Source organism: Thermobia domestica, chromosome 7 (assembly GCF_964235325.1).
Source record: "Thermobia domestica chromosome 7, izTheDome1.hap1.1, whole genome shotgun sequence".
Classification (NCBI taxonomy): Eukaryota; Metazoa; Arthropoda; class Insecta; order Zygentoma; family Lepismatidae; genus Thermobia; species Thermobia domestica.
This window is the reverse complement of record NC_137460.1, coordinates 47,668,330-47,681,074: the sequence shown is the minus strand read 5'-3', so window position 1 is coordinate 47,681,074 and position 12,745 is coordinate 47,668,330. Positions and strand designations below refer to the sequence as shown.

The 12,745-nt window shown below is 39.3% G+C and overlaps 1 protein-coding gene across 1 annotated transcript; it reads left to right on the top strand.

Annotated features, from left to right (window-relative positions):
• The first annotated feature begins 8,410 nt into the window (after positions 1 to 8,410).
• On the top strand, positions 8,411 to 9,883 carry LOC145689175 (uncharacterized). The gene has a single exon (XM_081763306.1). The coding sequence runs from the start codon at positions 8,411 to 8,413 to the stop codon at positions 9,881 to 9,883; it is 1,473 nt and encodes a 490-aa protein (XP_081619432.1).
• Positions 9,884 to 12,745: the final 2,862 nt, after the last annotated feature.

Sequence of the window (12,745 nt, the reverse complement as noted above, 5' to 3'; positions counted from 1 at the left end):
GTGTGTCCTGCTATCCGTCATGTGAGTTGAATGTACTAAGTTTCTGTCTTCACGAAGACCATTGAAATATGTAAAGTTTTAGTGTTTAACTACCAAAAATAATATAAGATGATTTGAGCAACGCAATACTCAAATCTAAGTGAACAAATCATTACCTTTTCATCTATCAGTGAATGATGAAAACAACATAATAATATAATGGAAATTAACAATTCACAATACATTGCAGCCTAATGGAAGTGAAATAAACCTACCTATAGTGAACTTTCCTCGCTTTGCGCGTTAACGGTATCGTCTTTTAAATAATTGGGCCTCCAAAAAGAAAAGAAAATTATGATGATAAGTCAAAAGTGTTCTGTGTCAGTGCTTACATGTAAATATTTCAGTGCCAATGATGATAAGTCAAAATATAAGTGTTATACAAAATATTTCATTTCTTTTTAAAATTCGTAGAAAGTAAAATCTAATAAGATTAAAGAGTGTAATTTTACATTTCCTTTTATAGTGAATCAAGGATGCTAAACCCTAATAACATATGTAGTCTAAAGTAATATGTTACAAGGTAAGATATTTCTAAGCAGTGGAGGGCAAACATTACTTTCGTCTCCCACTACCCATCTGGCGTAAATTTCACATGGCTGCCCCACCTTGTATTCTTTTACAGGTATTGACCAATATATCTTGGAACTGACGTATCAGCGACGGTGGGTATACGGCATATGCCTTTAGTTTGTTATAACGCCCGAATCCTAGGACCGTGGAAGTGGTGTTATTTGTTTCGTTACCAGTGTCTTACTATAACCTATTAATTTGTGTAAATGAATGATATTTTAAGGAAGACTCTTAAGGAAATCCAAGGTTCGGATCCTGATTACATTATAAGTTGGTCTTCACAAACTGGAACAAGCAAATATCAAACCCACTCCCCTTATAAGGTCAAGATGATTAGGGGGTAATGTGTAACAGTAGAGCGTGAAAAGAAGGTGCAAAGGGGTATAGTAATAACGAGGTCTGCACGGGTGCAGTGAAAGGTAGTGCATAGTGTCGAGAAGCAGGGGATGGTGACGGGAGTAGCGATCAGTGAGAAAGTTACTGCGTAAAGTTTCTAAGTGAAATTTAAGAATAGAAAATGTAATGAGAGAGTATAGATCACGGGTGGGACTAGGTAATGAAATACGATGGGCAATGCGAAAAGCATGGCGCTCAAGAACTGCAAGCTTGGTATAATAGGATGGTGGTGCGGACATCCAGGCTGGAAAACCGTAAGTAAGGAAAACTTTATACGTATTGAGAACAAGCCGGGAAGAGAAACCCCAAGTAGTTCCAGTTAGTCTTTTGAGTAGATTTAGTCTATTATAAGCCTTAGTTTTAACAGAGTTGAGGTGAGGGGTCCAAGTGAGATGATGGTCGAAAATGAAGCCAAGATAAGTGACAGTTTTGCTAGGGTGCAGGCCCGTATCCACGGGAGGGGCAAGAGGGGGCCGCCCCTCTAAATTTTCCTTGCCCCCCCCCTAAAATTTTCATGGAGGGCTTGCAAAAAACTCGATTTATTCTATGTGAAAAAACTCAGAATAAAATGCAATATAAAAGGTTATTCCAAGAATTTTTCTATTTTAACTATTTGATGAACACTTCTAAACATATTTTAAAGGAGTTAAAGTAAAGTTTATCAGTCTTCTCGAATCTCGATATGAAATGACACAATACATATTGAAGCAAGTTTTTACGAAAAGAAGGAATATGTTCATAATACTTCATGCCACAGTTGTAATAGCGATCTGGAAGATAGGAGACAAAGTGTGAAGTGCTTGCTGCAAGCCAAATCATAAAAACAGGAGCAGGAACAAAGCGTTTATCTTTTGTCGATTGCAGTAACGGCGGTAGGTTATTGCTATTCTATTGTGTAGTTGTAGTACATAGGCCTACATGCATTGCAAAATCCTCGTCAACAGCAAACCTTAGATTAACTGTGGAACAATTAGTTGTGAATTGAATTAAGAGCTCCGAGTTCCGTTAAAGGCGATTGATTCTAGTAGGGTCCAAATTATTGTGGTGTGATATGTAGAACAAGAACTGTGGTGGAACATTCATCGAAAAAGTAATGGTTGCAAAGACTTTCATATGTTTGCTCTCGTAGAAGAATAAAGTTACGCTAAATTACCTTAATTAGATGAGTAACTGATCAAGTGAACATATTTAACATTTAAATTTAAAGATTAAATTCCGGGTTGTGGAGCCAGGACTAGTAAAAATTTGCAAGATTTAGAGGAGAAATAAAGTAGCAAAATGTTTTGTATTGTACTTGAGGTGGGGGATCCCGTGGAAGTAGCTAGTTTTCATATAAAAACGTTGTAAATTGGAACTATTTCTTAGTCACGTACGCGTAATAATGTTGTAGTTCAACATCAAAGAAACAGTGATGCTTTTACTCGATACTAGATGGGTGTTGCGTTTTACTTATATTGAGAAAAATCCGTTCTTCGGACAGTGGTATATTGTACAAATATACGGAATCATCTTGCTTACTACAAAAATCAGAACGGAGCATACGTTATCCGTATGCTACATAGGACTGCCCTTAGGTGTTACATCATGCCGTTGCAGCATCTTCGATCTCTAACAGTACATACATATATGTATGTTACCTTCATCAGCTATATGTTATATACATCAATTTGTATGTGAGATCCTGACCGCCTATATTGTTTCATACGGAAAGTATGTATGGGTGGAGTATTATAAAACATGCGTTTTCAGTTAGACCACTATACGTTTGCTGTATGTTAAGTCCAAAAACTACAGGATTTACAAATGTAATCTACGATATTACGTATGCCGCATACATTTTTTTTCTCAGTGTAGCTTTGAATAACATTATAGTATTTTTTAAAAGCTGTTTTGGTATGTGTCTTCTTGGTATAGTGTGCAGGTGGTTCATTTATATAAAACGAATTTAATTTAAGATTTGAAACAAGAACTTGGTATAAATATTTTTTTTAAAAAATATACAACTGTAATTGTAAACAAGGGAATTACTTCAAAGATACTCGTCCACCTAATTTTCAACAAAAACCATAATAAAATCTACAATCATCAATTTCTACTTAATCTACAATCATCCATTTACTCATTTTATGTTCTGTTACGTTACCTCGAGGGTGTGAGTACGGGGGAGGAAAAACAATTACATATGGAAATCCATTGTTAACCTAAAGGGGAGACTGGCGGGCCGCGCGGAGCACGGTTGTGGATAGTTAATTTGGAGTGCGGAGTTGAGAGGGAAGAATGAGCGAAGCGAGAAGCCGAAATAAGGCGGGATAACGCACTACTAGGTTACTTGGGTTAGGTATGACTACTTCGCATTTACCTTAGTACGTACTTAGGTTTGGAGAGCTCTCTTATCTCAAGCAGAAACTCTTGAACGATTATTGGTGGTCTTTGTTCTTTCATTCATTAAGCCATGAATATTCAAAAGATTAACCCTTGTCCGGGCAAGATATTTTTATAACGTAGACGGGCAGCTGGGGCCTTACCAACTGTATTAGCCTTACCAACTCGATATGTTCATGACTTTAACTTCGAATAAAGATAGAAGAATTCAGAATTTTATGTCATCGAAATATTTATGGTTATTGAGAAATTCGAAAAAATATATGAAGCTACTGGGCCTGGGAGGCCCCGCTTGCGCGGGTAACATCATCTTTTACAAATGTTAGTGGTTATTGAGGTGGTGTTTCCAAATCTAGTAGTTGATGACCAATTACTAGATTTGGAAACACCACCTCAATATTTGGCTCCGTTTTTAAGTTTTGACCTTTGACCACGATGGTCATTATTTTGGAAACTTGTAGTAGTTGATGACCAATTACTATAATTGGAAACAGCACCTCAATATGTGTCTCCATTTTCGAGTTATTAGGTTTTAAGTATGTTGACCTTTGACCTCGATGGTCATTATTTTGGAACTTGTAGTATTTGATGACCAATTACTAAATGTGGAAACACCACTTCGATATTTGGCTCCGTTTTCGAGTTATTAGGTTTTAAGTATTTTGACCTTTGACCTCGATGATCATTATTTTGGAACTTGTAGTAGTTGATGACCAATTACTATATGTGGAAACAGCATCTCAATATGTGGATCCATTTTCGAGTTATTAGGTTTTAAGTATTTTGACCTTTGACCTCGATGGTCATTATTTTGGAACTTGTAGTATTATAGTTGGTGGTCGATTACTAAATGTGGAAACAGCATCTCAATACGTTGCTTCGTTTTTGAGTTATTAGGTTTTAAGTGTCATAGAAAGGGCGTATGCCACATAAACTATAGGACCCAGGTAAAAATAAGTATGATATTTGTAATCAGCATGTCCGAAAACCCCTACATACCGAGTTTCATCCAAATCGGTTAAAATTGTCATAGAAAGGGCGTATGCCCCATAAACTATAGGACCCAGGTAAAAATAAGTATGATATTCGTACTCAGCATGGTCGAAAACCCCCATATGCCGAGTTTCATCCAAATCGGTTCAAAGAGCGTATCGAATCGCTATGTTATTCATTGTCTTAAAATAGGGGTTGAAAAAAATCTTATGTAATTTCTGCTATGGTAAAATAGGGGTTGGAAAAGTAATCATAAAAGGGAATGAATACACCCCTAAAATGGAGGTTGTTGTGTTTATTATCTGCTCTGCTATGTGTTCATAGTCTCAGTGTAATTTCTGCTATGTTAAAATAGGGGTTGAAAAATAAGCCATGTTCTTTTATTAGCTGTGCTATGTATTATCTGTTCTGCTGTGTGTTCATAGTCTCAGTGTAATTTCTGCTATGTCATCGTAAGGGTTGGAAAATATGCTCATAAAAGGGAATGAATACACCCTTGCTATGTTACGTATTCTTATGTTCTGCTATGTTAAAATAGGGGTTGAAAAATATGCTCATAAAAGGAAACGAGTTCACCCCCTAAAATGGAGGTCGTAAAAGGAAACGAGTACACCCTTGCTATGTTACGTAGTTTTATGTGCTCTTCTATCTGTTCGTAATCTTATGTGTTATCTCTTATGTTAAAATAGGGGTTGAAAAATATGCTCATAAAAGAGAACGAATACACCCCTTCTATGTTTCATATTCTTATCTGTTATCTGATCTTCTGTGTGTTACGTAGTCTTATGTGTTATCTGCTCTTCTATGTGTTCGTAATTTCTGCTATGTTAAAATAAGGGTTGAAAAAGTGCTCATAAAAGAGAACGAGTTCACCCCTTAAAATGGAGGTCGTAAAAGGAAACGAGTACACCCTTGCTATGTTACGTAGTTTTATGTGCTCTTCTATCTGTTCGTAATCTTATGTGTTATCCCCTATGTTAAAATAGGGGTTGAAAAATATGCTCGTAAAAGAGAACGAATACACCCCTTCTATGTTTCATATTCTTATCTGTTATCTGATCTTCTGTGTGTTACGTAGTCTTATGTGTTATCTGCTCTTCTATGTGTTCGTAATTTCTGCTATGTTAAAATAAGGGTTGAAAAAGTGCTCATAAAAGGGAACGAGTTCACCCCTTAAAATGGAGGTCGTAAAAGAGAACGAGTCTTATGTGTTATCTGCTCTGCTGTGTGTTACGTAGTCTTATGTGTTATCTGCTGTGTTCGTAGGGGTTGGAAAATATGCTCATAAAAGGGAACGAGTACACCCCCTAAAATGGAGGTCGTAAAAGAGAACGAGTACACCCCCTAAAAAGTGCTCATAAAAGGGAATAAATTCACCCCTAAAATGGAGGTCGTAAAAGAGAACAAATACACCCCCTAAAATGGAGGTCATAAAAGGGAACGAGTTCACCCCTAAAATGGAGGTCATAAAAGACCATGGGCTCACGTTGTACGGTGGTCAATTCCCAGGGGGCTCGTAAAAGGGAACGAGTTCACCCCCTAAAATGTGCTCGTAAAAGAGAACGAATACACCCCTTAAAAGAGCTCATAAAAGGGATTAAATTCACCCCTAAATTTGAGGTCATAAAAGACCGTGGGCTCACGGTGTACGATGGTCATTTTCCCAGGGGCTTGTGAGTTGTTCTAGTATGAGCTAGTATGAGCCAGATCGATCATTTCTACTACTTATGTGCACATGTGCATTTGCATGGATGAAGCACACATTTATATAACCCGTGCTGTAGCCGTTATGTACACATGTGCATTTGCGTGGATGCAGCGGACGTACATAACCCATGCTTGAGCCGCACATGTGCATTTGCGTAGATGAAGTACATTTAAATTACCGGTGCTTAAGCCGTTGTTTGCACAAGTGCATTTGCACGGATACTGCACGTGTGTATGAGACGTCCATAATACCGTGCAAGTGTATACTTTTACTTTCATTCTTTTACTCGCATTCTCATCAACAATATAAAGTAACCTCCATTTTTGGTAGGTGTCGTTTTTCCTCCAGGCGGTGTTATAGAGACTTTTCGACGAATGACAGCTGAATGATTGTAGAAACTCCATAACGTCCGCTGAGCTAGGATACAAGATCAACAGGTGACAGCACTATACTGTTGTAACTACTGTCAGACAATTCTTAGATTTACAAAATTATTTTCGTGACCGATTACAGCAGAATATGTTGCGTTATTTGTTACTTGGCAAACATGTCAAAGATACTACTTAAAGCTTCGCTCGTTGGAAATAATAAACTCCAAAAGTAAAATTCTCACTGACAATTATTAGTTACTTGTGATATACTTTGAAGGTGATGTCTAAGGGACAAATACATACTCTTGATCGATATTTCATTCGATCTTAACAGCTGTGACGTACCAGACGTCAGAACAGCTGCATTTGGATTCCTTCCTGTTCCTCATCCCGGATTCTTTCTCTTGCATTACTTTTGAGCTCTGTTCGTCAGACTTATCTATCCAAGGGCGTCCAGAGCTACGAGTTTGACAAGTGAATTTATTCAACTTTGACGGCTATCCGAACGGGTCATCTCACCTTTGCTTCATTTCATCTCATTTGCTCAGGGATTTCACACACAAACACACGCCATTACGGCCTCATGCCGCAGGTCTCGTGTTGCTCATGACGGTCTCTGGCAAAGCTACTGGACCACCTCTAGAATGCAGACACGGAGGTTTACCACCTGTTTTCACAACTCCCTCTGCTAGCTCCACGAAGGTGGAGAAGCGGAGAGATCACAGCGAAAGACGCCGCCGAGCCTCAGAGCGCTCAACTACCTCAACAGTGTCAAATGCATCCAGCAGACCACGATCTAGATCCCCACTGAGTCAGCCCAGCTATGCCAGCAAAGCAAAATCTCCTCCTGCTAAGAAACAACATACCGCTAACGAATCAGAGTTATCCGACATGGACGCCGAAAATTCCACCTCCTCACGCCGAGCATCAGCAACCAATATCTTGCCAAATCAACCATCTGCATCTATTTATTGTTTCTTACTACAGAAATACGATCCTAAGTATTCAAACGAAAAGTTCATTATCCTCCAACTTAGGAAATATTTGCCCAGCCTTCCACTCCAGGAAGTTGTAAAAACACGAAACGGTTACATATTGAAGTCCACCGAGCCCGATTTCCTCACGACAGTACGCAATAAAACATCTTTTGAAATCTTTGGTACCAACGCCATTCTTACGTCTCTAACTTCTTCTCGACGGAAACAGCCACCTCCACCTAGGCGACCTCCAATGCTCTCTGTCGTGATTCGAGGAGTTGATCCCACTTACTCCGACGAGGAAATCCAAGAAGAACTGCAGTATGAAGGGCATACCATTAACAAAGCCATCCGTATTCGCAATAACACCGGCCCAACCTACATGGTTAGAATTCTCACTTCAAGTCAGGACACTATCGATACCCTTCTCACTCAAGGTGCCCTCATATACAAGCGACGACATAGGGTCGAACCTTCTCGTTCACCTGCACCCTTACCCCTTCGTTGTGAGCGGTGCCAAACCTATAACAGCCACGCAACGGCTGACTGTAAAAATGCCTCTGTCTGTGGTTACTGTTCTGGCCCACATCATACGCGCCTTTGCCCTAACATGAAACTCCCGCCTAAGTGTCCCACCTGTTAAGATAGACACCCAGCCTACAGCTATAAATGCAAACGCAAACCCAAGCCTGATGAAACGCATCCAGAATTAGTTGCTTCTCTCCGTACCCAGTCTGCATCCACGAACACAGACAAACATGTTGATGATCCAGTCACGGTAGGCAAACTCTTAGAATTTCTTACCCTTGCACTCCAGAATATACATCCTTTTAATCGTAAGCACGTTCTTCACCAGCTTACACTTGCAGCCAAATTAACCTTCAACGTCTCTCTATATGCTACGTATTCAAATAACTATGTTCATTTTCATACTACACGACATGAAACAACTGTTTAACCTGTGTATCATCATGGATCTGTTATTTTTATTCTTAAATATCCGATCTCTTCCTAAAAACAAAATTCTTATCCAGACTCTTTTACTTGAAGAGCATATTACAGCCTTCCTTCTGAACGAAACTTTCCTGACTAAGTCTGTCTCCTGCCGCATTCCTAATTATACTTTACTTCGTCATGATAATCCACTACCGGCATTGCGAGCTAACGGCGGAGCTGCTATAGGCTTCCGACACACCATCCCATTCAGGCAGCAACAATGTCCCGTTTTACATTTACCAGAGCATGTCATTACCACTCTATTTTCTAAAAACATCACGATCACTTTGGCTACGCTCTACATCAGACCAGGCAATCAAATTCCTCTGGATTTCTTCTTACATATCTCCATTACCTATCGCCACTATATAATACTCTCTGACATCAACTTCCATAGTCGCTCCGCTCAAGACCGCACTCGTTTTACAGATTACATCACGACTCATACTACAGGAATTATTCTTGATCTTCCAGCTGCCACTCGCCCAATATCGAACACCACACCGGATATTGCAATTACTTCTAATACGCTCAGCACACGTTGCACTATCACCGTCCTTGATTTGATTGGTAGCGATCATGCCCCAATTAAACTGACATATCATATAGGTCTTGCTCATCAACAACCCCAACTGCCAGCCCGTCTCTCACCTCGGTACGATAAAGCCGACTGGCCCAGTTACCGCTCTTATCTTTCCTCCGCTATTGCATCTTACCAAGCGCCCAATTATTCAGACGAACTCACTGCTCAAGTTGACCATATTACCTCTGCTATTCAACAAGCCTCTGCTCTTTACATACCACAAACAGAATCCATACCATACCGTCCAAAATTACCACCACAGTACCTTCCTCTGATCCGTCAATCACGGCAAGCTTATCGTGAATACCTCCGTACACGAAACCCGGACGCACTTCATCACCACAATCAGCTGCAAAGAACTGTTCGAAATTATCTCATAGCATATTGCCAAAGGCAGTGGGTGAAAACCTGCAACCACCTTGCTGACACAACTCATCCCATGGTGTATTGGAAGCGTTTTAACGCCTTGTGTGGTAAGTTTTCGAAAACCACGTATCCTTTTCTTGTCGATGGAAAACCGTTACACTCTGATTTGAACAAAGCAAACGCTTTTGCTGCACACCTTCAAGGCATATTTACACCTCCTGCACAAGTTCATATTTCCCGCTCTCATCCTGTTACCAATCTAAATACGGGCTTACACCACTTTCAGCCAGACGCCAATCATACTCTTCCACCGCACGTTCTAAATGTCCCCGTTCAGTCGGAAGAAATCACAGCTGTGGTTCAGCGTAAGCGAAACACTGCCCTAGGCTTCGATGGCATAACTTACCGGCATATCAAAGAAAGCCCTTTTGCACTACTTCATCTTCTAGCACTTATCTTTACGTTCATTCTTCGCAGTGGCTTCTACCCTACTGATTAGAAAATTTCAAAATGTCTAATGTTTCCGAAACCTAACAAACCTCCAAGTGTCGTTTCCTCTTACAGACCAATCCAACTAACGTCCACATTCAGCAAAATCTTTGAAAGGATCATCCATATTTAAACGATAGACATCTCATTCCTACCCATCAAGCTGGTTTCCGCCCTGGTTACTCTATTAATGATCAGTTGCTCCTTCTCACGACGCTCATCACCAACCATTATAATCTGATTCAACCATCCTGTCTTCTTCTGTTTGATCTCGAAAAGGCATTTGATAAAGTGTGGCATTTAGCGCTCATTTACAAACTAGTCAGACTCCGACTTCCTATGACTTATATACGACTCATTTATCATTTTCTTGTTTGCCGTATTACTTACGTTGCCATAAATTCTGAGCTCTCACATCCCATTTTTCTGCTCTCTGGCGTCCCACAGGGATCTGCTTTATCGCCTCTGTTATATCTACTTTTCGTTGCTGACTTTCCAGACCTACCACGAACCGTCGATCTGTTTCAATACGCCGACGATACGGCATTTCTTGCTCTCTGCCGCACCATTCCGCAAATCAATATCGCACTTCAGGAAGCTATCAATCGTTTTACACACTGGTGCCGAACATGGGACTTAACAATTAATGCCGGTAAAACGCAAGCGATAGTTTTCATCCCGCCTCGTAAACGCACAAAAGTACATCGGAATACAACACTTTTTTCATTACAAGTCAATAATATACCACTGCACCCTAGCAGGCCCGTAGCCAGCCCAAAAATGTAGAGGGGGTCCGGTAGAAGTTAGGAGGGGCCCGAGCCAACCATACTATAGTTCATCAAATAGTAACATCAGCAATTCATCATATCTGCTCTTGAATGTTTAAGTATTTTGCTTCTACTTAATTCTATTATCCTCTCTACACACATACATTAACATTCTGTAATCTACATGAAAAAAACGTGAATTTTATTAAATGAGTATTACTAACTACACGAATTATAATTAAAATATAAATGTTTTAACAGTCCCACATGTAATACTAACATTAAGATCAAGAACGAGAGATGATCTACTGTGAAATAAGGAAATTCAACTTAGGCTCTTGTTTAGGGTTAACTTGCGAAGTTGCCCTTCCGTTTTTATCAAAATTTTGAAAATTTACTTAGAAGAATTTAATAATTTGATTGCTTGTGTGCTTGATAACATGTAAGTGAAGTGTAATTTATGAGTAATACCTTTTGATAAGCGGTTATAAGGACGGGAGTAATTCGCAAGTAGAGGTAACTACTTGCCTCTAGGTTCAGGACGGTTGGATTGTGGATAACTTTCGAGTAAATATTCCTGCAAGTATACAGGGTCTTTGCGCTGGAGTGAATTGACAGTACTAACATTTGTAAAACATGATGTTACCCGCGCAAGCGGGGCCTCCCAGGCCCAGTAGCTTCATATATTTTTTCGAATTTCTCAATAACCATAAATATTTCGATGACATAAAATTCTGAATTCTTCTATCTTTATTCGAAGTTAAAGTCATGAACATATCGAGTTGGTAAGGCTAATACAGTTGGTAAGGCCCCAGCTGCCCGTCTACGTTATAAAAATATCTTGCCCGGACAAGGGTTAATCTTTTGAATATTCATGGCTTAATGAATGAAAGAACAAAGACCACCAATAATCGTTCAAGAGTTTCTGCTTGAGATAAGAGAGCTCTCCAAACCTAAGTACATACTAAGGTAAATGCGAAGTAGTCATACCTAACCCAAGTAACCGAAGAGTCGCGAAGATGTAATTCTGCCAGCAACTCCTTCATACAATCATGATATTCCTATCAACCAGGGGCGGATCCAGCACCGACTTCTGGGGGGGGGGGGCGATGGGTTGTCATACTGCTAGTTTTAAGGGCTCGAAATTTTGTGATGGGTTTTATTTATATATATAAAATAAGAAAGTTTCCTCTTCTGGGGGGGCGATCGCCCCGATCGGCCCCCCTGGATCCGCCCCTGCTATAAACAAGAAGAAAGTACAGGATGTAGAAAAAATAGTTAAACACATTCCTCACGAATACAAGGAGTTCTATGACCGAATATTACTTTGGCCCACACGAAGTGATGATGGTGACAGACAAGATAGCTATGATTGAATGATTATGCGATGTGTGTGCATTTTTGAAATGTAGTATTTACATATTAAATGTATTGAAAGTTAAAAAAAAAAAAAAAAAACGAAACCCAACAGAAACATTGAAATATTTTATACTATATTATAACATTTGTAACATTGTACAAACATATCAATAATATGTACTACATAGTAGGTACCAATGACAATAATAAAAATATAACTTTTATAATATTTTATAACATTAAATAGCAATTTCAAACAAAAAATAATAAAATATTTTTCTCCAAAAATCAACTGAGAAGTAAAAGGAAAACATTCTAAGCACTTGCAGCATTAATTATGGCATAAATTAACATTGCCTTGTACTGGAAAGTATTTGTAGAACATGAGGCATAACTAGTACTACAAATCATCAATTGTAAGTTTTTTCCTAAATAGCACCCAATTACCGATGCGTAGTTTTTATAAAATGGTTTTCTCAAAATCACTCGAAGTGGAATGTTTTCCTTTCGTATCCCACCGATTCAATTTATCTCCGAACATCAATAAACTTGTGAAGGAGTTGCGTTGAGTTCATTTTGAGTTTAACGCCCCTTTCAGCAGCGAGGCTATATGAGACGAGGACCTAGTGATTAACGTGGAATCCGAACCACATGAGCTCCCGCCAGGAATCGAACCCGGGTCTCCCACGCCAAACTTGTGAAGGAAACCCAATTTTCCTTTGCCCTTACTTGATAAGTTTTTGAAC

Bases quoted from the DNA above. Each gene is read 5' to 3' on its own strand.
- LOC145689175 (XM_081763306.1), top strand. From the start codon at position 8,411: ATGGATCTGTTATTTTTATTCTTAAATATCCGATCTCTTCCTAAAAAC.